At 39.3% G+C, this 27,100-nt stretch overlaps 1 protein-coding gene across 1 annotated transcript in view; it reads left to right on the forward strand.

Moving 5' to 3' along the window:
• SNTG2 (syntrophin gamma 2) overlaps positions 1–27,100 on the forward strand; it is a gene marked incomplete at both ends in the record, with an annotated part of 282,638 nt that overhangs the window by 205,470 nt on the left and 50,068 nt on the right. Inside the window, 2 exons of the mRNA XM_080614918.1 lie at positions 12,773–12,902; positions 19,615–19,653. Coding sequence (XP_080471044.1) covers positions 12,773–12,902; positions 19,615–19,653 — 169 coding nt within the window. The remainder of the gene's footprint in view (positions 1–12,772; positions 12,903–19,614; positions 19,654–27,100) is intronic.

Consider the following 27,100-nt stretch of genomic DNA (forward strand, 5'->3'; position numbering starts at 1 on the left):
ATTTCACGATTGTCTATCTTAAGGTTGAACAGTCTGATATGTTATCGAAGGACATCTTTTTGCTGGCTCTATTTCAAAAATATAGAGAGTATTAAAATGTGGCATTTTAGAATCATCATCATTCGCTGAATATTTTTGACCATTTTTCAGTTAGAAACATATTATACATCTAGAGTTGCCTGTTAGACTGCAGTATACTTAGTACAGTTTACATCGAATCTAGTTTAGTTTATAGAATCATAGAATAGGGTTGGAAAGGACATTAAGATCATCTAGTTCCAACCTCCCTGCCATGGGCAGGGACACCTCACAGTAAAAATATGTCACCCAAGGCTCTGTCCAACCTGGCCTTGAACACCACCAGGGATGGAGCATTCACAACCTCCCTGGGCAACCCATTCCAGTGCCTCACCACCCTCTCAGTAAAGAATTTCTTCCTTATATCCAATCTAAACTTCCTCTGTTTAGGTTTTAACCCATTACCCCTTGTCCTATCACTACAGTCCCTGATGAATAGTCCCTCCCCAGCATCCTTGTAGGCCCCCTTCAGATACTGGAAGGCTGCTATGAGGTCTCCACGCAGCCTTCTCTTCTCCAGGCTGAACAGCCCCAATTTTCTCAGCCTATCTTCATACAGGAGGTGCTCCAGTCCCCTGATCATCCTCGTGGCCCTCCTCTGAACTTGTTCCAACAGTTCCATGTCTTTTTTCTGTTGAGGACACCAGGACTGTACACAATACTCCAAGTGAGGTCTCACGAGAGCAAAGGAGAGGGGCAGGATCACCTCCTTCGACCTGCTGGTCACGCTTCTCTTGATGCAGCCCAGGATACGGCTGGCTTTGTGGGCCGTGAGCGCACACTGCCGGCTCATGTTCAGTTTCTCATCGACCAACACTCCCAAGTTCTTCTCCACAGGGCTGCTCTGCATCTCTTCTCTGCCCAACCTGTAGCTGTGCCTGGGATTGCTCCAATCCAGGTGTAAGACCTTGCACTGGCATGGTTAAACTTCATAAGGTTGGCATCAGCCCACCTCACAAGCATGTCGAGGTCCCTCTGGATGGCATCCCTTCCCTCCGGCATATCAACCGAACCACACAGCTTGGTGTCATCGGCAAACTTGCTGAGGGCGCACTCAATCCCACTGTCCATGTCACCAACAAAGATGTTGAACAAGACCGGTCCCAACACTGATCCCTGAGGGATACCACTCGTTACTGATCTTCAGCCGGACATTGAGCCATTGACCACAACTCTTTGCGTGCAGCTATCCAGCCAGCTCTTTATGCACCGAGTGGTCCACCCATCAAATTGATGTCTCTCCAATTTAGAGACAAGGATATCGTGTGGGACAGTGTCGAACACTTTGCACAAATCCAGGTAGATGACGTCAACTGCTCTACCCCTGTCCATCAGTTCTGTACCCCATCATAGAAGGCCACCAAATTGGTCAGGCAGGATTTCCCTCTAATGAAGCCATGCTGGCTGTCACCAATCACCTTGCTGTTTTCCATGTGCCTTAGCATGCCTTCCAGGAGAATCTGCTCCAAGATTTTGCCAGGCACAGAGGTGAGACTGACTGCTCTGTAGTTCCCTGGGTCATCCATTTTCCCTTTCTTGAAAATGGAGGTTATATTTCCCTTTTTCCAGTGGTCAGTAACTTCACCTGACTGCCATGATTTTTCAAATATGATGACCAGCGGCTTAGCAACTTCATTCACCAGCTCCTTCAGAACCCGTGGACGGATTTCATTAGGTCCCATGGACTTGTGTACATTCAGGTTCTTAAGATGGTCTTGAACCAGATCCTCTCCTACAGTGGGCCTAGGGTCTTCATTCTTACAGTCCCTGCATCTGCCTTCCAAGACTTGGGTAGTACGGTCAGAGCATCTGCCAGTGGAGACTGAGACACAGAAGTCATTAAGCACCTCAGCCTTCACGAAATCCAGGGTAGCCAGTTCTCCTGATAGCTTCTGGAGAGGGTGCACATTGTCCCTAGTCTGTCTTTTATTTGCAGTGTAACTACAGAATCCCTTCCTGTTACCTTTCACATCCCTAGCTAAGTTTAATTCTAACTGGGCCTTAGCCTTCCTCAGCTGGTCCCTAGCTTCCCGGACAACATCCCTGTAGTCTTCCCAGGCTGCCTGTCCTTGTTTCCACCTTTTATAAGCCTCGTTTTTCCCCCTCAAAGTTTCCTCAGCAGTGACTTATCCATCCAAGGAGGTCTCCTGGCCCTCCTGCTGCAGTTTCTTCTAGCTGGGACGCAACACTCCTGAGCTTCTAGCAGGTGGTCCTTGAATATCAACCAACAGTCCTGGGCACCCCTGCCCTCTAGGGCTATATCGCATAGAATATAAGCAGGTTCCCGAAGAGAACTAAGCAGGTTCGCAAAGAGGCCAATGTCTGTTCTCTTGAAGTCCAGGGCAGTGAGCTTGCTGCACACTCTTCTTGTCTTCCACACAATCGAGCAACCTCCTGGATTGCTTGTGCCAGGCCGTCCTGGATTGCTTGTGCCAGGCCGTACCGTCCCTCCAGCAGATATCAGGGTGGTTGAAGTCTCCCATGAGGACAAGGCCCTGTGAGCGTGAGGCTTTTCCTATCTGTCTATAGACTGCTTCATCCGCAGAGTCTTCTTGATCAGGCGGTGTGTAACAGATCCCCACAGTAATGTCCCCATAGCTGTTCTCCCTTTAACCCTGACCCATAAACTCCCTGTTGACTGCTCACCTGTCCCCAGACAGAGTTCCATACTCTCCAGCCTATCCCTAACATAAATAGCAACTCCCCCTCCCCGTCTGCCAGGCCTGTCTTTTCTAAAGAGCCTGTAACCTTCCATTCCAACACTCCAGTCATAGGAGCCATCCCACCATGTTTCTGTGATGCCTATTATATCATACCCCCGTACACATGCACACATCTCTAATTCCTCTTGTTTGTTCTCCATGCTATGGACGTTTGTATAGAGGCATCTGAGCCGAGCTCCAAATGAAGCCAGCTCATTGGCTGGAGCAGCTGGAATATCTCTGCATTGCTTCAAGCATTTATTATAGGTGCTGGCAACTGACTGGGTGTGTTGGGATGGACTGATGCCCCCCCTCCCCCAACACATCTAGTTAAAGCTTTTTTGACCGGCCTGGCAAGCCTCCTACCAAAATTGCTCTTCCCCTTCACTGTCAGACCAGCTCCACCAGCCCCCAGTAGACCTGACCTCCTAAACTGCGTCCCATGGTCTAAATACCCAAACCCCTGACTATGGCACCACCTTTCTAACCATTTATTAACCTGGCCAATCCTCCTAGCATTTTTAGGGTCCTCCCCTGTATCCTGGAGAATTGATGAAAAGGCAGTCTGAGCTCCAGAGCCCCTAACCACCTCTCCCAGGGCTCTGTAGTCCTTCTTTATGTTCTCCAGCCTACTGCTATCTATATCACTAGCACCCACAAGGACCACAAGAAGTGGGTAATAGTCAATGGGACTTACTAGAGCAGGCAGCCTCTGTAACACCCCTGATCCATGCCCCTGGTAGGCAACACACCTCCCTTGAGGCTGGGTCAGGCAGACAGGTGGGTACCTCTGTTCCTTTCAATGTAAGAGTCCCCTACCACTATTACCCACCACTTTTTCCTGGCAGCACCAGTAGTGATCCTCTCTAGCAGTGCATAAGCCGGTTATTAATTTTGTGAGGGTGTTTCCTCATTAGTCCCCTGCAGAACTGCAAAGTGGTTCTGGGTGGGAACAACAGATTTAGGAGGAAGCCCATTGCTTTTAATTGTCCTCTTCTTCCTGTTTTTGTTTTTTTGTTGTTTTTTTTTTTTGTTTTGTTTTGTTTTGTTTTTTGGTTGGTTTTTTTTTTTTTTTTGGTTGTTGTTGCTTTTTCCCAGCTTCCTGGGTTAGCGGCCTCCTTCTTTCCTCCATGAGCTACAGGGGATGCTTGAGGCCCCTGCCCAGTTTGGGCCTGGAGGAGGCAGTCCTGCTTCCTCTCAGCTTCCCTGATATCTTGCAGCCTATTGACAGCATCCCGCAGCTCAGCCACCTGCTGCAGGAGGACCTCCACCAGGGAGCACCGAGTGCAGCCCTGCCCATTGGGCACCCTCCCCCTCACAAGACCAGTGCAGGCACTCTCTACACTCCAAGTTCTGCGCTGCAGCCTCCCCTCTCATCGGCTCTGTCTGGGTGCCTATGCTGGCCACCGCCGGGGCAGCAAGAGCAGAGCTCCCAGACCGGGCCCTGGCCATACGGCGAATCCTCACCATCCCGCGCGCTCGCTTGCTGGCCCGCCCACACAAACTGCCTCACCACACTCCTAATCACTCGCGCTCCCAGGGGCAGGTTTTTAACCAGTCAGGGCTGGTGCCGCTCCTCGTGGCTCCGCCCCCTGTGAGTCAGCTGCTCGCGTCAGCTGAGCTGCCGGCTCCTGGGCAAGTCCTGTCGAGGTTTTCAGGTTTCTGCGGTGGTTCTGGCCGCTCTGAGTTGAGGTCCTTGGACGCTGAGCTTCTCTCCGCTCAGGTGTTGAAGCTACTCACCTCAGCAGCTCTAGCCTAATTTAATCAGATTAGGCTATGTTATTTCCTTGGTGGATAAAGTCTGCATGTTAAATTCCTGTGTTTTTCATTTGAATATTCCAGTAGCTTTGGCAAAAAAAGGGCATATTTCTAGCTCTTCTGTCATGAGATGGCCAGGGCAACTTGAATCTGTTGGATTGTTATGCTTTTTTTCATTATGAGAGAAAGGAGTACCATTTGCTTTTCATTTCACTTGACTTTTCATTTATTTTTCCCAGGAAGTTTTATGACTGGTGACTTAATGAGAGCAGACTATATTTTTCATATATTTTAGATTCTGTCAGCACATATTGACAGAAAAAAGAGAGAATTGGATAGATTTTTTTCCTTCCTTATACCTAGAGGAATGAATGAAAATACGGCAGAGTCAGACTGTGAAATACATTTGTCTGTATCACAAAAAGAGGAAAAATAATCCCCAGAATATTTTAAAGGAAAGATAAAAAATGTAGTATGTGTCATTTGTCTCCTTAATGGAAGAGAAATATTGTATTAACTACTGAAATCAACTTTAATTAGTGTATTTCATGTTGTTGACACCACTGGAGTCTATCTGAATATATATAATGATTAGACTTTTTCATTATTAATTCATCAACTTTTATATTCATTTGCCTTTATAATAATGCATCACTCTTCTATCATTCTACACTTCTCACCAAACTATCAATTTCATTTTTCTGTGTAAGAGTAAGATATACACAGGGAGGACTATTCTGTGGATACTCTAAATTGCTAGGTGTTAATAGAAACATTTTTTAACTGTTGAGAATAGAGTTCATCATTAATATGATAGAAGTTTAACAGAAATAATGAGATCAGTAAGTCTTTCTCACCCAAAGGAATTTATAGTTCATGATATAGTTTGGGGTGTTTTTATTTTTAAGATAGAAAAGTAAAGATAGGTAGTCTTACAGAAGGTGGAGAACATATTTCACTCATTTATAAGCTTTCATTTTTCTTATGGAATGTCTAAATCCTTATTTGGAAAAATGTGTAGGTAAGTATTTTTTGTCCTTGACAGTACTACATAATAACTTTATTTTCTGTATTGACTAGAGCTTCAAGTGAAGGTACAATAGCTATAACCTCTTAAACATTTGTAGTTTAGAGACTGAAAAAAAGAAATGCTTATTTAGAAGATGGAAATTAAATTGAAGAAGTGACTGGAGTGAAAGTAATTCAGGCCCAGTAGCTATTAGCCTGCGTAGCTATGATCCCAATTACAAAACAGCTTAATTAGATGTAGGTGTTATTGTCTATCTCATGGTATTCTGGCCATTTCAATTACTACAGAATATTGTGTGATTTGTTAATTTATTTATTTTTTGGTGGGGGAGGGGAGGGTTAATTGTTACACTGGTTTATTAAGAAAATCTTTCTGAAAGATTCTGTTTTCCATTTTAACATTTCAATAAGTTAACAAAATGCCTTTAATTAAATAAATAAATTGGAAAGTAAGAAATGGAATAAAGCATATTGAGAAAGGTATAGGAATTAAACAAAATCTCTCTGAGTTTTCAAAACCTGAATGAGTATTTGCTCACAGTTTTCAATAACAATTATGTTGAACATGAGGATAAGGACAAGTATGTACCTGAAAGCTCTTGCAATCAAACTATTATGGTGGCAACAGTGGCAAAGATTAATGCCTGATGAAAGGTAAGATGAAAAGGAAAGTATAGATTTGGAGGGATATTATTAATAGTGTGCCTTAAGGGCTATTTGACTGATGATGCAGAAAACATACACTAATTAGAATTACTGGTGACAGAATCAGCAACATCAGTGCAGGAGAGAAGCACAATATGTCATGAAAGAGTGGTACTGTTGGAAATGGGATGCAACATAATAGTACAAAGTGTGGGGGATGACATTAACGATTGTTACTACAAAAAAAAAAAAATAACAAACCTATGAAATAGGTTTTTATGCAAGCTAGTGAAGCCCATTGGTAGATGGCAGCAATGGAAGGCAAAGACTGGGTACTTAGTTAGGCAGAGAATAACTTTGAAAAAAACACTGCTTTGCAAACTTATAAAGGAGAAATAAATAGTTTGGAAGTAGCAGAAGTGTTTTCAGAAGTAAGAAGCATTAAAACCATTATACAAACTCTACTAAAGCCCCATATAGGATCTATGTGTAATTCTGATTATTCAAATTAAAACAAAATTTTATATTGGAAATTGTCTTTTTTCTCAAAAGGTTTTGTACTGTCTCTTGCCATTCTTATTTTTAGCTATAGTATTTTAGGATTCAGCAACTGGGGTTTCCTTTGACACTTAAGGAATTCTAACTTTTTTTTTTTCATTTTGCATGGAGTTGGAAAGTGACACTCATTTTCAATAGCTTTTAGACCTGATAGCCATGGAACAAAATTTATATATTTCATGTAATAGTATTGATATATTTGGTATATTTTGAGATTTCTACCATGCCTATTGATTTTTTGACTATAGTTACAAAGTACTAAGACTAGCTTGGCATCTGCCTGTATGAGAGCCTATTCTGTAATGTTTGTTCTGAATTTGTTGATCTTTGGATCAGCAAGCATTTTATTATGTCTTCAGGAATCTAATGCACAGAACAATTTAATTTCTTACTACATTGTTCGGGTGATATGTGAAAAGAATAAGCCATGAAGGCAGCGGATTTTTTAAAGTAGTTTTGCTATGTACAGGTTTTAAGGACTGCCTGAAGACTGCTATGTGTGTTTTTCTTTAACAGCATAATGAAAATAGATGTTTCCAGTGTGTTTGTCACAATGCTGCTCAAGCAGCAAGACATTCTGGAAATCAATTGCAAGGGATCAGGTGAATGCAGGCTACAGAGTATGATCTGCTCAACAGACTGTAAGTAGAAAGTTACCCCAAGAGTGACAAGGCATTGTGCAGATCTCTACTCAATTCTAGCCACTTACCCTTAGCTAGAATAAACTACTAAATTAGAGATAAATCAAGGTGTAAGCAGGAAAAACAAGCTAAAGAGGAGCTATGTCGCACATAATAAAAGATTAGAATCAAATATTGATTCTTAGAGACTGGGACTGCGTTAGTTCCTGTTCCTTACTTAAGAAGTGGTGTAAAATGTTTTGGCCAGAAATTGGACATACTTTTGCATACAGTGTACTTGCAGCCTGAAAGTGTGTCAAAAATTAAAGATTAGATTTCAGAGAAACCCTCTACATTACTAAGTGTAAGCTAAACACATGGCCATCTCTTTTTCCCTAACAAACGTATCTGAATTTCGTAGGCAGTATAAATTCAATATTTAGATCGTGTGGAGAACTGAACATCTTGAAGAAGTAATCTTTTGCATAGAACATAATGACACTGATGATCTCTCTGTAGTACCGACAGAGATCTATTGTCATGAGCTATAGACATTCTTCATGCCAAAAGACTTATAAATCTTGAAATTGAACCTGAATCTAAACTGGCATTACAGTGGCAGGCAGTCAAATAATTATTATCCAGATATAGGTCTTGTTAGCCATTTCAAGTACATAAAAACCTAATGAGACACTTATGTATTATATTGGAGACTGAAGCCATTGACATATCAAATCAGCTCTGAACACATCATTGAAATAAATCAAGTTTTTACAAGGGTTACTGTAAAATACAGTTGAGTGATTTGTTTTTTAAAATGGTAACCTCTTCCACATACTTCTATTGTGCTTAAGGAGCAAATAGAAAAGAACATGCGTGTTTAGTATCCTAGTGATTAAAATAAATTTTAAATGCTTGCATTAAGACTTTTTAAAAATATAGCTGAAGAGTTTTTAACCTTGATAATAATTATTTGCCAATTCATTCAATAAGATGGTAAAACTAATCTTATTTAATTTGCTAATTTATATTTACTAGTATTTTATTACAGTTCCTGAGTAGAATTAACAGGTGACTTTTATACTCTGAATCTAAAAAGACATCTGCATGTCAATAACTGAAGGCAAAATTACATTCTACCTAAATGCTTGGGACCATTCACAAAATTCTTGTGGGATTGGAGTTTAATGGATGAGATTCATCTCCCCTGACTGTAGACATCTAATAGTCATTAACCTCTCAATGTGCTAAACCCCTGGACTCACTTTGGAGTAAATGGAAGGAAATAAGCATCTCCAGAGAATTATCCAGTTCAGCAGTCTTATGCTCTTGCTTATGATAAAACAAAATAGTTCCTGAGTTTAGCATGACTCACTATAAAATAATCAAATAATTCAGGCTGGAAGGGATCCTGGAAGTCAGCTAGTCCAGCTTCTTGCTCAAAGCATGTCTCATGAAAGCAAATTGCTCAGGGCCATCTCTTGTCAATTTCTGAACACTTCCCAGGATGGAGATTCTACAAGTGTGCTGGGCAAGCTATGCCAGTCATTTGGTCACCTCCTGGGGAAAAAACAAAATGAAAATCTGATGTTGAATATAAATTTGCCATATTCCAACGTGTGTCTGCTGCCTGTCATCCATATACTTAGGCAACAGCACTTTATATGCTCGAGTGGAGTGAAATCCATCTCACTTGAATTATTGTCAACTCATAATTGTGCTGGAATTATAAAAAGAAAATTAATAATATATATACACTTCATTCTCCAGCTCATCACTGGTCCTACTGCACATTCTGCACTCAAGAGACAGCAGTGATACACTGATACTGCATATAGCTTTCAGTCATTCAGGTTGTTCCTGTTTCCCTGCAAAACTCTTCTGCCTGTTCCATACAAATAACGCATGCTAAGACTGGAATTCCTCAGATGTTTTCTGTCTGCAGCAAAGTGAAATACCTCACACCTGCATTCTACTCTCTTCTCTTTCAACTGGTGATATTAACCTTTTCTTTTTCCTCAGTGTGCCAGTGTAGCTATTTGTAGCTTCAAAGGGAACAGTGTAAGAGGTCTCATGAACGCTAAAACTGCTCTGCCTCCCACTATCACTTCTGCACAAGTTCTTACAAACCTAATGGAATACAGCTGCTTCTACTGCGACGTCAGTTAAGAAAATACCTGTAGAAGCATAACGTCTATGTTGCTTCAGTTATCTTACATCATTACTCCAAGTTTAATTCAAAATAAACCAAAGTTAAAATAACTGCAGGAAAAGCTTGGGGATCTTGGAGGACACCATGTTGAGCATGAGTCCGCTGTATGCACTTTCAGTGGTGAAGACCTACACGTGGGGATGCATTAGCTACACTGTAGTCAGCAGGGCAAGGGAAGTGATTATTCTCCTCTACTTTGTATTCCTGAGGCCACATCTGAAATACCTGCATATAAAATAGTGTGTCCAGTTTCATCTCCAGTGGAAAAGAGATGTGTATTTTAAACCAGTTAGTGAGGAGGCTGGTCTAGAGGACTTGCAGGATCCCTCACACCTGATTAGATTCTATGCAAATATCCTGTCAGCGAAGAGTTCAGATCCTAGATGTGTTTGTTTGAAACTTCTTAATTGTTTTTTACAACTGATCACTATATTTTAAGGTAAAGGACAACAGGGGTTTTAGTGCAATATTCACCATTGCCAGAAGCATGCTTCAAATGATAAAAGATTGGTCAATTTTTATAATGAAACTTACTTTTTAATCGTGGTTTCCTGTGTTGGTTGCATTAGTTGCTAGCTGGTGAGTTCCCTTCTGTGATCTCTCATCAGCCTTTTGTGTAACTTTGTGCCACTTGGATAAAGCATTCACACTGCATGCCTTTATGAAGTGAAGCTGAGTTAGTATCTAGGCACCCTGCAGATTCAGTGGAGAACATTTCTTGGCTCTGTTAAGTGCTCTGGATTGTCTTCTCTGTCCATGTAAGGGCTCTACATTTTAGCTTTGATACTTGAATTTGATGTCCAAGTTAGGTATTTTGAATGGCTTCTCTTCACAACACCAAATTAAGTCTGTTTCCATTCTCCACTGTGTGTCAATGCATAGGGGATGACAGATCTTCACTGTCTCAGTGAGATGCTGAAAAGATCATACTGTAAGTCAATCCATTACAGCACTGTCAAGATCTTTGTCAGAGCCTTAGGTAAAAGGAACCGTGTGCTTGAGAGGTGATTATTTAACTCGGTTTACTTGCAGACAATAAAAGGATTTGTTTTGACCTTTTCTTTCTTTCTGAAGAGGTGAAACAGATTTACTGAAATGAAAGTGACACAGAATTGTGCCATTGCCGTCAGGTTTTAGTAGTTACCCTGATAATTCAGTTGTGAAAAGAAAACAAAGGAATCTGTGGTATACATTTAAAAAGTTCAGGCCAAGAATGTTGATTTGGGAACAGCAAGTGTACCTCTTTATGATTCTTTTAATACTTAAGCATATCTATTAGAATACTTTGTCTTGTTAATATTGTGTGTGATAAGTATTTTACATGACCTTTTTATCAAGTATATAGGGTTCAGTATTCAGGTTCACCATCAAATTCCCTACAAGCGACAAATGTTAGATTACTAACTTTTTCAGTAATACGTGAATGAACAACTGCCTGTTAACCTCTATGCGTCATTTTGAATGTTTATATTGACGTATCATAAATTAAGCAGTAGAAGACTTTACCTTAGATCAGAGAATCCCAGAAAAACCCAGCAGCTTCATAGAGCAGTTTTCTTCATTCAGTATTATGCTTCCTTCTAGTACGAAAAAGAAAGCAATATAGCATTTAGGTATAAATACCTAAATTTTGAATGTAGAAGGTAGCAGTGATATTCTCCATATTTATATACAAAACAAATATTTGTACAATCATTCAGAAAATTATAATTGTCTTTCACAAAAGTGTATGACTAAAATTCAATTCTCATGGCATTCATGAGCACTTAAATAACCTATGTAGGTTGCCAAAGTTTAGTTGCTGAAACTATTGTATATCACATTTTAAATTTAGGCTTCCATACAGCTACTTCAACTTTTGTTGTTCCTGTTAAAAAAAAAATCATCATGCATATCACATCAACATCTAAATATGGGATTTCAGAGTTAGATACATTGTGCCTGGCTTACTGCAGATAATAAGGAAAGCATTGGCATTTGCAGAATAAAGTTGCTATAAACACTTAAAAGATGAATAAAAACCACATGTCGTGGTTTAAGCCCAGGCCATAAATTAGAACCACACAGTCTGCTTCCCCTCCCAACCCTTTCTTCCCCCCACTTCTGGAGGGACAGGGAGGAGAATCAAAAGAATGCAACTCCCACGGGTTGAGATAAGAACAGTTTAATAACTAAGGTATAACACAAATCACTACTGCTACCACTAATAGTAATAATGATAAAGGAAATAACAAGGAAGAGAATACAACTGCTCACCAACCGGTACCTCGCCCCCACCCCGCCGTGATCCAGCCCTTCCGGGAACTCTCAGTTCTACATCCTCGGCATGACGTGCTGTGATATGGAATACCTCTTTGGTTAGTTTTGGGTCAGGTGTCCTGTCCCTGCTTCCTCCCGGCTTCTCCTCCTCCCTGGCAGAGCATGAGACTCACAAAGTCCTTGGTCAGGGTAAACATTCTGACCAGTAACTGAAAACATCAGCTTTATCAATATTTTTACCATGCCGAAAGTCAAAACCACAGTGCTGCACCAGCTACTAAGAAGAAGAAAAACTGACTGCTGCTGCTGAACCCAGGACACCACGTTAAATGGCAATTGCACATTAGCATGTCAGTGCTGTTTTGAGAAAAGGCCCTACATTCAAAAGTTATTTAAAGAAACTTCTAAGTACATTTTTCAAATTTCTGTGTCATAAAAGAGCTTAAAAGAAGCATTGCTTAAAATGTTATGTAGAAAAGTGTAGGAATTCAAGAAATTAAAGCTAGGGAAGTCAGTCTTTGCAACTTAATACATTATTAGTAAGTGAAACTAAAATGCAATGAAGATAATAATCGTTTTGATTTAAAAAAAAATTCTGTTTGTTCAAAAAGATCTAATGCATACTTCCTGAATACACTATCATAAGTTCAGTAATTATGAGCATAATATGTACACTCAAGGGGAGTACATGATCAGCACATATATGCTGATTCATAGAAAGTACTTACTGTATGTGTTGCTCCTGGTACTGCCTATTATTATTCTTCTTTTTGTTGCCTTTCTTTTGATTTGTAAAGCTAAGACTCAAAACTTGTCAAAAGGTATAAAAATCACTTGAACACTGAGAAATATTGGGCAGTTTCAGAAAACAGACGTATCTTCCTTTACAGATATATTTCTTCTTACTGCAGATCTAATGCATTTGAAGTCCTGGCACTCGATGGAGTTAGTACTGGGATACTTCAGTTTTATACAGCCCAGGAGAGTGCTGACTGGCTGAGAGCAATGTCAACTAACATCAGTGATTTGACACTTCAAAATGTATGTTACTTCCTGCATATTTTCTTGTCTGTGCTATTGTAAGATATTTCTAATTTTCCAAAGGTAGAAAATAATTCACATTTAAGTTGCAATATATAAAACACGTGTATGTGGAGGAAAAGGAAAAGGAAAGAGCAGGGAGAGATTGTCTGGTCAAGCAAAAGTATCATGACATTTTCAAGACTTGCAGTGTTATTATAGAAAAGAGAGTGGTAGAAAATCAGATTTCATTTATTATTTTAAGGGTTTTTTTAATGCAAAATATTTATCTTTTCTCGTCATTTCACAGATCTTTAGATGTGACCAAATACTTAATTTTTACATTTTTTTAATTAAAATGTGCTTGAAATTAATTTTGTTGATTTTGAAGTAGGCACGTGGAAATCCTGTAGCTAGTGAACCAAGACTTACAGAGGTTTATTGGGAGACAATACTTTTACCTCTATAAGTTGACTAGGAGTTGATTTACTTAAGGCTGTCTTATTCCATCTTTCTTCGTAGAAGTACAAAGGTGCTTACACTGCTTAACTGCTTAAGTTATTCCTGTAAATTCATAAGTAGTGTTTGCTAATGCAAGCGGAAGTATTAAACAAACCCTGGAGAAACATAAAATTATTAGTTGGCCAGCACATTACTATTCCAAGAAAAAACAAATGAAAACTATTGAAGATTCTGAAATGAAACATGAAGTTAAACTGATTCTTGAGAATGTAAAATATTGAAAATATATTTCCATCTATTTGAATGGTAGAAATTGACGGTAAAAATATGAGCACAGCTGTTCCTGGAAGAATTGCCTGTGCAGGTTCTTAATCATTTTTTCTTTCAATGTGTTCAGGCTGTAAATTCTTTTATAAATTATGGTTTAGTAACTTATCTTTAATTTATACTTTGAACTCAGGTTAATTTTTCCTTAGATCTTCAAATTCTATTGTGTAGAATTTGTACTGGATTTCAACATAAATCTTTGGTAGAAACAGATTATAAATTGAATTTATTTTTCTGGTCTTCAAAAGTTATTTGGAATCACATTTCATAGAATTGTAATAGTTCATTTATTAGGTTAATCCTTTGTAAGTATTCAATTGATTAAGCAATGTCTTTGACAAAACTGATCATTTTTGCTTATGACGCCTTCTTTATAGATATTCTGTATTCTGTCTTTAGTGATTTTTATAATTTCCAGGTTATTACTATTTGATTTTACATTACTTCATTTACGTTACTAAGAAAGGAATATAAATTATTCATGGAATTTCATAATTCCTTACATGTGAACAGCAAAAAGAAGTGTATGGTAATATTTTTAGAGTGATTCCAGTTCATAGTTACTAAGCCAAATTCTTTTGCTTTTTAAAGAAATCTACTCAAAAAAAGCCACTCCAAAGATATAGGTGAATAAGTCAATAAAAAGTGGCTATAAATGCAAGCAGTTTTTATTACTCAGAGTTCTAATCTGTTTTTTTCAAATTCACTATATGCAGTAGCATATGTTCTGACATAGTGTCTGACATAGTGACTGTGTTGTGCCCAGTCTGCAGCAATATTTTATTACATACTGAGTACTTGCATTGGTCTTCTCCATTATCTATTGCAATAGTGAACTCTATAAATAAAGTAGTCCACCTGGTGTTCTGGGAAAGTGTCTAAGAAACAACAGCTAGGGTAATAAATTCACATGCTTTGTGTTCTTGGTGATGAAGAAAGTAAACTATACAGAACATGATATGTTCTGATAGAGTCTTCTGATAGAAGCAAGTGAATGTTTTGCTTGTACTTAGAGCTTTACAGGTTTTGTCAGGTGTGCAGCCTGTGTATTTTAATTACTGATCATCAGAACAGGAGATGCAGTAGTCAGTGAGAATCCATTTCATTGCATACCATTTTTTAAGACCAGGAGCTTGAGGCTGGAGTGCAACTGAAGTGTACAGCAAAAGGTGCTGGAGAGTGCTTCCTGCCTCTTGGCAGTTAGAGGACACGTACAGTTTGAAATCCACAGTGCTTTGAGCAGGGCCTCTGGTTAAGGTTTCTTGAAAATCCATTTTGAATTACTTTTATTACCTTAATACTACCATTTCACAAAATGATTCTTTTCTTATCATACTTCTGAAATTGACGTTAGGAAATGGATCTGTAATCCTCAGAGTTTTTTCGTTTTTCTGCACTTCTCCACTTCTGTAGTGTATCTCCCTCATTTTCCAGGAGCAACTGAAGATAATCACTACTGGTTTAGAGATGATTTCAGATAATCCCTTATCTACTTCAGGGTTATTTTCATGAGTCCTTGCTGACTCTAAGTTTGATAGCTTCTCCAAATATTTAAACTGTTAATTTCCTATCTTGTCCTATGCCATCATCTCTATGTATAAATGAATTACTAGATATGTGGTCACAATGGAACTTCTTGCTGATACTGCTGGCAGAAAAAATGTCATCATTTTTACCTGACCTATTACTGTGTAAGCAATACTTGCAATTGTTCACTTTAAACATCCACGTTTTTAGATTTTGTTTGTGCTGATATTTGTTTCTTGACTTTAGCAATTCTTCCTGCATCTTGTCCATTCGTATTTCATCTGTGCCTACTCATGCTACTCTTACACACATGCTTTTTTTTTTTTTTTGCATGGTTTGCATACTATTTTGAATAATTTCTTTTAGAATTTTAATTCTTAAAGAGCTCCTGATACAGATTGTTTTCTTACAGTGCACCCTGTCTTTCATGTATCACTTTACCCTAATATATTTTATTTTACCATGCTACAGTCTTGTTTAGCAAGTGGCAGCTCTTTGTCAGACTTCCTGCTGATGCCAAGACAGTCCTAATGTAGACAGTGCAAAAATAGCTCTGGCGCAATGTGACACTTCTGCTAATGTCAGACTACTCTTTTGAAGTACTGAAACATCTAACTTCTACGTAAAGACAAGCTCTCTGGGGACCAAGTGTAAAGGAGGAGTCATCTTTCAATAGTGAAGATGTGAGAAGGCATCCCTGCATAAGGAAGCTACCCTAGGATGTTAGCATATCTAGAAAGTGTTACTTGGTAGATGAGAAATGAAAATACTGGAACTCACCTGGAGAGAGTTAGTTCTTAGAACACAGAGGAGCACAGGGAGTACTGTAACATAGAGAAAGATGTAAGGGTATCTGCTTACTGATATATGCATTGTACATTTAGTTTGGAAAATCTCCAAGTAATAATCAGCTTTAAAAGCAGTATGGATCACTTTTTTTTCCTAAGGACCCTTACCACAAAATATTTGTTCCTCTATTCGTATTCTTGTTTTTCACATGCTTTTCTACCGGCGTGAAACTTCCCTACCATCTTCCTTTGTGATTCAATCCCCAAACTTCTCAATGCACTCAAAGCTCTTCACATTTACCTTTGGCAGAAATAAATAGAGATGAATCAGCACTCACATTTATTTCTTCATACACCTCTCTTCTCGCGGAAGGAGGTAGAGCTGAAGAAACTGAGGGGAGAGGGGGAAGAGAAACTGGCAATGAAGCTGCCAAGATAAAACAAGAAAGACAGGAAACAAATTGATCTGTATGCATTTCTCACTGCTCCTGTTCTTAATTTGTTCAACTAGAAGTTTGTTTGTAGGCTGAAGTAGCAATGCTGTGCTGGAGATGTTTCTTTAGGGGAAAGTTCTTTAGAATAATTTATATTTCTCTCTCTGTTTCACACCATTCAGATAGTCAGCTATTAAGTATATGCAGCTTTTCTCATGGATCATAATTGTTTTCTTTGAAACATAACACTGAACATTAATGCAGTCATAATCAGTAGAAGCACCTAAAAGTAATGCTGCCAGTTCATTTACATTATAAAGACATTTCTTATATTTCTCAAAGTTGTTTGGTTTTTTTCCCAGTATCTTTTAATGGTGCTATTTAAAATAAAATTTAAAATAAAAATAAATAAATACATAGATGAGTAGCTCATAAGCAGGTAGGAGATCAAGTTAAGATGCAGGTTTTCCACTTTGAACATTATTTATGATTTTTATGAGTTTTTCCAGCAGTTTCATTGGAGCATGCTAGAAACTTAAAATTTTGCTTCAAAACTGGATTATTAATCCAGATCATATTTATGCCTTTGACATCTTTTTTTAATTTTATACATCACAATTTATAAACCTTTTGTTTTATGCCTTCATTTATATTTACGTGTATTTAAGTGATACTCCGTATAGCAGTGCAGTGACATTTCTGTATGAATAGGGAGAAACCTATGAAATATGAGTTTTGAACATGCGTATAAAGAAAGAAAGGATTGAGAAGAACTTGCTTTCTTTACACAGCAGAATTTGGGGTACATGCAGATGGAAACAAAATCCTTGCGTGTAGGAAGCAGTATACAAATTTAACTGCTTCTGTGATTATGAAAACAATTCTATTCCCAGGGTGAAAACACATGATAATGTTTCTTTGCTGCTGCTTTTTTTGTTGTTTTTAAACACAAAAATTTCCATTTGAAAGTACCACAGTTCAAACCGCTGAGGTTGCAAAGGGAAGTCAATAAGGGTAGGAATCACATTACTTAAATTCAGCCAAGAAAAAAGCAGTTGCATAGGATATTCTTATAGCCAGGAAAATAATATATGGTTCTGCATCATTTAATACCCATCCTGCTCTTGACCCATATGTATGCATTTAGAACAGATTATAAGAATTACAGGTGCTTAATAGTTCCTTTTCCAAGTTTCCTGCAGTCTTTTTTCAGATCCAGGTTTTTGGTTTTAGTAGTTCCCATGCTGTCTCCAACTCCCATTGCTGTACTGCAGTGCTGAAAGCTCATGCGCTGCCAGCAAGGTGTAGTGTATCCCATTTGTATTCCTGTCTCTCTGCACCAGCTGTGGAGGCATGTAGAGAGCATGTGGTGCCAGGTGAAGTGGAGAGTGCATACTTCTCTGTCTTACGTGACGTAGGGATGTAATGTGATGCAGGAGATCTTTCCTCTCCCCACAGTTACATCAGGGCTGCAGCTGTCCCTGCTTTGGATAGGGGATGAGCTGAGTGAATAGCTGTAGAGTCCAGAGCATTCTTCCCTATTGCCCTTACTATTGGGAAGTGGTACTGGCTGTGAGGATGCTCTTCACAATACTCGACCCTCATTCTGCAGAAAACCTGCATAGCCAGTCTCACACACATTTTTCCAGGCACATCTGAACACAATAAAATAAAAAGTAGCATGACAAAAATTCTTCCTGTCGTACAGGGAGCTTAAGTATTTTGACTGAACCAAAAAGAAGGGTAAAAAGAGACAGGATCCCAGCTAGTCCTGTTTATTTGCACTGGTTTATGCTATAGTAATCTTCTTATTCAGCATGTCTTTGGCTCCTGCAAGGAAATAATATTTTCTGTATGTTTAACATGGGTTCTGTATACTTTGTGTGTGTATTTGTGTCTGAACCATGGATAAAGGTTGGAGCTGAATATGGGCAGGGTGTGACAGCATTCCTACTAATCTCAAAGTATGCTGGGTGCCTTTTCATCATGTCGTGCACAACTGCTCAGGATGAAGCCTAAGGTCTGATCACCAATTTGGTTTATCCAGGTTACAGAATGGGGTTCTTGAGTTCCCGCTAGTTTGTTACTGTCGGGGCCCCAAGCTGTGCCACCTCTTCATCCTCCCAGAGTGCTCCAGGCCACCTCTGGCAGGCTGCAGCCATGCAGGCTGGGGTCAGGCTGCTGTAGGCAGAGCCGTGTGCAAAAGCTGCAAGGAACCTTGCTAGGTTCCCCTCTGCTCTGCTTAGCAGCTGCATGTCAGCTCCATCCTCATCATCATTCCTATTATGGTGCAGGTGTCAGTGCCTGCAGTTTTTTGTTCTGCTGTTGTAGTCCCTGTTATTCCCCTGGCAGGGCCCCTTCAAGGGGCTGGCAATCTTCCCCAGCACTATACTCAAAGTGACAGCCAGGCCTGGCAGATGCCCAGGCTCACAGCAGGTCTGGCCACGTCATCCCCAGAGCCTGAGTCGCTCCCAGTTGTGTGACCCACCAGCACCCTGCACTGTTTGACGCACAATTCGTTTCCAGCAGGCTGCAAAAGGGAGTACGGGCGAGGAGAAGCCCTAATGGCCCATAATAGGTTAGGAATGAGTGCTACAGCCATGAAACTGTGTATCATCCTGTGTTTATACAATCAAGGCTCCTACTCTTGTCCTGTAATCCTCCACTTGCATTTTGTCCTATGGTCATTTTGTTTATGGTCATAGATAATTCACTCTGTATTGAATAATGACTTGTTGTTGCCATCTATTAGCTACAAGTGTGTACGTGTGTCTATATTTTATATACTTCATATATATACACCTATAAGATTTATATATATATTTTATATATATAATAGCATCATACAACTGTAATTTGCTGATACCATATCTTTTATAAGACCTAAATAAGTGAGGTGTCTACAGTTCAGTATAATAGTTTCACTCAGAATGACAAAGTTGAATTTATAAATGCAAATCTTTGTGAAGGATTTAATGAAAACTGATAAAAGGCTTAGTATCTTTTGTGTCCTTGGTTTTGTAAATTTAGTGTAATAGTAAAAATCTAGTATATAAGCACTGAATGATTTAATTTCTTATAAGTATCACTTACAATATTAATACAGTATTCAGTATCTAAGTCAATGCTAATTGCATCATAGAAATTCTCCAGCATATTAAAATCTCTGTGTATTCTTTCATCTCTCTTTCATAGATGAAAATGGCAAATAAATGCTGTTCTCCCTCAGACCAGGTAAGACTTTCATTATGTTATTCTTTGGGGGTTTTTTTGCATTCTTGACATTGCATTAAGTTGCAAAATTTGTAGCGCTTACATATGTACATTTAATAAGTTTTTGTCGTGGTTTAAGCCCAGGCCGTAAATTAGAACCACACAGTCTACTTCCCCCCCCACCCCCCCAGAGGGATGGGGAGGAGAATTGAAAGAATGTAACTCCCACGGGTTGAGATAAAAACAGTCCAGTAACTAAGGTATAACACAAATCACTACTACTGCCACCAATAATAATAATGATAAGAGAAATAACAAGGGAAGAGAATACGATACCGCCCGCTGGAAAAGAGCCCGACAGAAAAGAGGATGTGCCCTTCCAGGTAGCTCCCAGTTGCATCCCCCGGCATGACGTGCTGTGGTATGGAATACCTCTTTGGCTAGTTTGGGTCAGGTGTCCTGTCCCTGCTTCCTCCCGGCTTCTCCTCCTCCTTGGCAGAGCATGAGACTCACAAAGTCCTTGGTCAGGGTAAACATTCTGACCAGCAACTGAAAACATCGGCTTTATCAGTATTATTCCCAGGCCAAAAGTCAAAACCACAGCACTGCACCAGCTACTAAGAAGGAGAAAAACTGACTGCTGCTGCTGAACCCAGGACAGTTTTAAAATTCTAAACCCAAATTTTCTATGGTTTGAGGTTCTGAAATGACCTGCTTAATTTTGGGGCCTACAAGGATGCTGGGGATGGACTATTCCTCAGGGACTGTAGTGACAGAACAAGGGGTAACGGGTAAAACTTAAACAGGGGAAGTTTAGATTGGATATAAGGAAGAAATTCTTTACCGTGAGGGTGGTGAGGCACTGGAATGGGTTGCCCAGGGAAGTTGTGAATGCTCCATCCCTGGTGGTGTTCAAGGCCAGGTTGGACGAAGCCTTGGATGGCATGGTTTAGTGTGGGGTGTCCCTGCCCATGGCAGGGGGGTTGGAACTAGATGATCTTAAGGTCCTTTCCAACCCTAACTATCCTATGATTCTATAATTCATTAGATTCTTAGTAATCCACAGTAATGAGTAGAATTTTCCTCTTTAGACCTATAAAAATGGATTAGGTGGGGCCATGAAATAAATGAGAGGGGGACAATGGAACTCACAACCAGGTCTTGGAAAGCGTAGTGTATGTTTGCATTCAATTTTGCAGCAGTGAGTCTGACAATTTAACTCTGTATTTATAGCACATATAGTGCACACATACCCAAGGAGTGTGTTAAAAATCCAGCCTTGTACATGTGTCATACTGTGCAGATTGCATTTGTCATGACTGTCTGGGACTTTTGAAGCTCAGCAGCGTAACAAGATATTTCTTCTGCTCCAACTAGCCAAATATTGTGAAGACCCAGATGAATTTACTGTGCTGGAGGATGTTCTTACTTCTTATAGCATTGCAAAGTGATTTTTTAATTTACTTTTGTAAAATACCGTAGTAGCATTTTCCAGGCTAATTCTGTAATTGTGGGAAGTACTTTGAAGCTTGTATTATAAAACTGAGTTTCACTTACATGTTCTTTCATTGCATCAATCTGGCATTGAATCCTTACTCAGAAACAAAGAACCTCATCCCTTCTGCTTTCAAAAATGCTGGGTTTGTAGATTAATAAAGTGAAAATCAAGCAAAGTGTCTTTTACAGTGTTTTACTGCAGAAATTTATTAGGGAATTTTATTATACAGGTCAAACTGAGTAAAAAAATTCTCCTATTGGGATCGATCAAATAAATACTTATTAGTTTCACAGCTTGTATATTTTTTTGTATGTCACAATTTCATCATCTTATTTGTAGAATGTACTTGGACATTTATAAACTCTTATAGAAGTTATTAAAAATATTTAACCATTGGCATTTTCATAACACATGAAACTGTTTTCTTATATTTGGGTCAGTACTTTTTTTTAAAAAAAATAGACCTCAAAATCCTCTACAGACTTTAGTTTTGTGTATACTAAATAATCAAGTTACACACAAAATCAAAATAAATGCCTGTTCTATATGAGAAGTGAGCATTTATTTACTCTTTTTGCCATGACTTTTAATTATTAATTAAAGTGATATGGAAAATGTGTGATTATGAATGCCAGGAGGAAAGGTATTGAATCTGGATATTTTGCAACTCTCTACTACAACTACTTCAGTAACTGTTCAGAGTTTATTCATATCAGTTTGGGCACACATAATGGGTTTAATTTAAAAAAGGATGACATATTTTTACTCATTTTTAAAAAATGTTGGGGACAGTCATACAATCTGTCACTAACTACCTAATTTGATTTCCTAAATAAACAGGCTAGTCTCCATAAACTGCCTGGATAGTCAGTGGAGACAATTATTCTATTTCAGAGAGTTCATATCAACACTTTAAAGATCCTTTATGGGAACTTTTTCTGTCTTGACTATACTGAGGTCCAAAGAAGAGTAAGGTATCATCTAAAGTAGGTGCCTAAGGTTAGGCAGTACAAATCTACCCCACTTTTTCCATTTGAAATATGGAAAGAAAGGAAGATACAATTAGGACCTTAATTGCAGGAGTTGAAAATTTAAGGTGGGACTGACAACACAAAACATTGTTCTCTGCCAAAAAGTGAAAAAAAAAAAAAATTTATGATTAATTTGGGCAGATAAGTAAATAAAACCAGCAAACATAAAAGCGTTAAAGGAGCAAATGTGAAAAAATCAGACTTTAAAATGTCCTCTGAAAATTTACTTTAAAAGCAAATAAAATGTGAATCATATACATTTATCACAACGGAATAAAATAAAACTTGGCAATGATAACTGAAAATAGAAGAGGCCGTGATCTGCCCTAGATTAATGGAGCCTTCTAAAGTCACTTACATAATGTTTGTACAAACCTGAACAGCTCTTGTTGATGCAATTGATTTAAAATTTAGAGGAAGGATAAACTTAAGAGATTGAAGGTTACTTGAAGAGCTGCCTTGAAGTAAACTTGGTAATAGACGCACATTTATCGTTGCTTTTGAGTATGAGCTTTCCTGAAGAATTAAACTGGTCCTTAGAATTTCATTATTGTGTTGCCTGTGGTGAGTTTTCTCCATTACCTTTGAGTCCTAAAGAGAAATGATTCCCAGTAATGCTTAAATCCCAGACTGTCCTTGAGAATTGTTTGGGGAGTTCTAGCTATCCCAGGGCATGCCATGCTAGTTAGTCCATGTCAAGGACTACGACTGTGAAGGGATTACACATATTTTGAAGGTATTTAAATAAGTACCACTGCTGAAGCTCTGGCTTCAAGTGCGTATATAACCTGTGTAGATGACAAAGCACACAGCATCTATGCACTGAATACTTTTAGGGCATATTCTTTTATTCATACTTTTTAGGGCATTTCTGTGTGGTTCGGTTGATACACCGGAGGGAAGGGATGCCATCCAGAGGGACCTCGACACACTTGTGAGGTGGGCTGATGCCAGCCTTATGAAGTTTAACCATGCCAAGTGCAAGGTCCGACACCTGGGTCAGAGCAATCCCAGGCACAGCTATAGATTGGGCAGAGAAGAGATTCAGAGCAGCCCTGCAGAGAAGGACTTGGGGGTGTTGGTCGATGAAAAAATGAACATGAGCCGGCTTCAGTGTGCGCTCGCAGCCCAGAAAGCCAACCCTATCCTGGGCTGCATCAAGAGAAGCGTGACCAGCAGGTCGAAGGAGGTGATCCTGCCCCTCTACTCTGCTCTCGTGAGACCTCACTTGGAGTATTGTGTGCAGTTCTGGTGTCCTCAACATAAAAAGGACATGGAACTGTTGGAACAAGTCCAGAGGAGGGCCACGAGGATGATCAGGGGACTGGAGCACCTCCCATATGGAGACAGGCTGAGAAAGTTGAGGCTGTTCAGCCTGGAGAAGAGAAGGCTGCGTGGAGACCTCATAGCAGCCTTTCAGTATCTGAAGGGGGCCTACAAGGATGCCGGAGAGGGACTCTTCATCAGGGACTGTAGTGACAGGACAAGGGGTAACGGGTTCAAACTTGAACAGGGGAAGTTTAAATTGGATCTAAGGAAGAAGTTCTTTACTGAGAGGGTGGTGAGGCACTGGAATGGGTTGCCCAGGGAGGTTGTGAATGCTCCATCCTTGGCGGTGTTCAAGGCCAGGTTGGATGAGGCCTTGGTTGACATGGTTTAGTGTGAGGTGTCCCTTCCCATGGCAGGGGGGTTGGAACTAGATGATCTTCAGATTCTTTCCAACCCTAACTATTCTATGATTCTATGATTCTTGCTCCATAAGGACAGGAGAGGGTTCAGCCAGTTTCTACATTATTTTATTGAGTGTAGAAGATGTTTACAGCCACCATTCTCCAAATATTATAACTTCTAATTCTGCTTGATATAATTTATTGTAGTTCTCTAGAGACTTGAAGGCACTTGATTCCATGCTATCAGTAGGCAGCCAGACTGGGGACTCAATTTTCAAAAAAAGACACACTGCAGGATTGCTCAGTATATTTTATAAAGCAGTAAATTAGGCAATTGTCTGTACAGAAAAACTACTTGCAAGGGTTTTTATTTTGTTTCCTGGGTGGTTTTTTGTAACTAATATGATCATTTCCTGTCTTCTGCTTAAAAAAAAAAAAAAAAAAGTTTCTTCTCAGTAGAAATGGAAAATATAGACTAGATTTTAATTAAGACTATGTATATTTTTTCTTGTGATGCTGTAAACCAGTTTTTCACTACTTCCTAGAATCTCTTTACTTGTTTGTTTTAATTATTTGTAATGACCTCTTCATTGACCTCCAGAGGAAATCATACAGAAAGTGAAATCTAGAGACAAGGGTTGTAAAAGCATAGCATGTCATAATACCAGGAAGGCCAGGGCACAGATTAAAATGCAACCAGCATGGGATAGGTGGGGAACAAAAAATTTAGTGCATTAACAACAAAAAGACAAAGAAAAAGGTTTGTCTTCTACTCAGCATATCAGAGGTCAGGCTTCACTAAAAAGAACATAGTTTTTGCAAATAATACTAGTAAAACCAAATAAAATCTCAAAATCTCAGATTGCCTTACAAAGGGAAGTTTTAGTGGTATGTATGCTTTTAATACCTGGTGATATTTGAAAAACTGGTGAAAGTAATCTCATAACTATTATTAAGACAGTTCAGGGAATTTGTGTCTGCCAGGTGACATATCATGGCTGTTAATGAAAAAAGAAAGAGAAATTGGAGAATTAGAGTAAGTCAATTTGACTTCTACCTCTAGGAGTGTAGTGGTTTAAGCTCAGGCCGTAAATTAGAACCACACAGTCTACTTCCCCCCCCAACCCTTTCTTCCCCCCACTGCTGGAGGGATGGGGAGGAGAATCGAAAGAATGCAACTCCCACGGGTTGAGATAAGAACAGTTTAATAACTAAGGTATAACACAAATCACTACTGCTATCACCAATAATAATAATGATAAAGGAAATAACAAGGGAAGAGAATACACCACCTCACCAACCGATACCTCGCCCCCACCCAGCAGTGAACCAGCCCTTCTGGGCAACTCTCTGTTACCTCCTGGGCATGACATGCTGTGGTATGGAATACCTCTTTGGCTAGTTTGGATCAGGTGTCCTGTCCCTGCTTTGTCCCGGCTTCTCCCCTCCCTGCCAGAGCATGAGACTCACAAAGTCCTTGATCAGAGTAAACATTCTGACCAACAACTGAAAACATCGGTTATATCAGTACTATCCCCAGGCTGAAAGTCAAAAACACAGTGCCGCACCAGCTACTAAGAAGCAGAAAAAATGGCTGCTACTGCTAAACCAGGGCAAGGAGGAAATTTCAAATACATAAACAAAATGTTTGTATGCAGCTGCAAGATAACAAATGAATGACTGCCGTGAAGGATTTGTGAAGAATAAATAGTGACAACCAATCTAATTTCCTCCTGTGATAGTACAACACATCTTGTGGATGCATGACAGGCGGTTGCTGCAGTGTATCTTGATTCCAGTAAGATTTATGACATTTCTTGACATTACAATATTTTAAACAAGTATTATATAGATTTAGTTGTGCAGACTTTGTTGGATAAACCAATAATAGGTATAAATGATTCATTTTCGAAACTGACATATTGACTAGAGCTCCTGAAAAGGTCTCTCCTGGATCCAGTTCACTTGAATACTTCCTTTCTGGTGCATTAGCAAAAGTAAATCTACTAACTTTGCAAATATTATCTGAAAATGGTTTAAAATACAGCATTACAAATAAGAATGATCTTTACATGTTGAAGAATGAGTCTGAAAAACAGGGTGGAAGCCAATTTGAGTACAGTACATGTGTAAGAATAATCAGGAGTATGTGAGAGTCTATGAGAAACAACTGGAGAAGTTGTCACTGGAAAATACTTGAAAAGTATCTGGAATGTAAGTTCTTTTAGGAAGGTTTGGTCCATCCTCCATTGCCTTGCTAGCACTTATAGAAGCCATCCCAGATGGCACTGTCTACAGAAACCCGTCAGGTACAGATTGAAAACCAATAGTCATTGTTACAATTTATTATTATGGTTTATTATTGCATCAGTCTGTGATAATCAGGTACAGAGCTGATCAACAGAGTCCCCCAAAAAAACCCGTTCATATGGTTTACCTTATATTCCTTTTTTCTCCTTTTTTCCCCCTCCCAAATAAGGAACCCACACACATTTTATTCCTTCACCATTGGCCAGTGTGTTTTCTGATTTTTACACGCTGCTTTGATTATTTCAGCTTTAATCTGTGATATTGCCACCACTTTCTGTAAGTCAGCACGCCTGTTTCATTGTCTTTTGACATTTTTCACCCATTTTCAATTCCTTTTCATATATTTCATCTGCTAGCTTATCCCCTTACTGTTTTACTGGTATAGCTGCAGACTTGAGATAGCCAGCTAACTTCTCCCTTTGCTTTGTATGCAATGTCCAGCAGTCTCTCACATAGTTACCTTGTCAGTTAAATGTCAGGCCAAAGCTGGCTATTTACCTGCATGCCATAACAACTATGCCTCTTCTGTGGCCGTTGAGAAAGAGGCAAGCATCACAAGCTATACATGAGTTGCTGCAAGACATCTGAAGTGTTCCTTTTGCTGTAAGGCCTTGGCAGGAGTACTGCATTTGATTTTGTGCACTATGTTTCCAAATACTGACCAGAGGTTTTCCACGGCCTCTGTGGACAGGTTGAAAGAGGGAAACATATGAAAGAAGTATTCTGAAATGATAACTTTGTGCTCAGAGTAAAACATGAAAAGAAGCAAGGAATGATGCCACACAAGCTACATATTTTGTTCATGGATTTTTGCTCCAGCTATGAACTGTATAAGCTTTTTTTGCTCTTCCGGTCTAAGGCTAAAATCTTCAATGGACTGGGCAAAAACAGTCCTAAATTTTGGCTAAAGCAAGAGCAATTCATGTTTGACATGAGGACTAAAGTGCTAGAATAGATTG

This window comes from Psittacula echo (assembly GCF_963264785.1).
Source record: "Psittacula echo genome assembly, chromosome: 4".
NCBI classification, from domain to species: Eukaryota; Metazoa; Chordata; class Aves; order Psittaciformes; family Psittacidae; genus Psittacula; species Psittacula echo.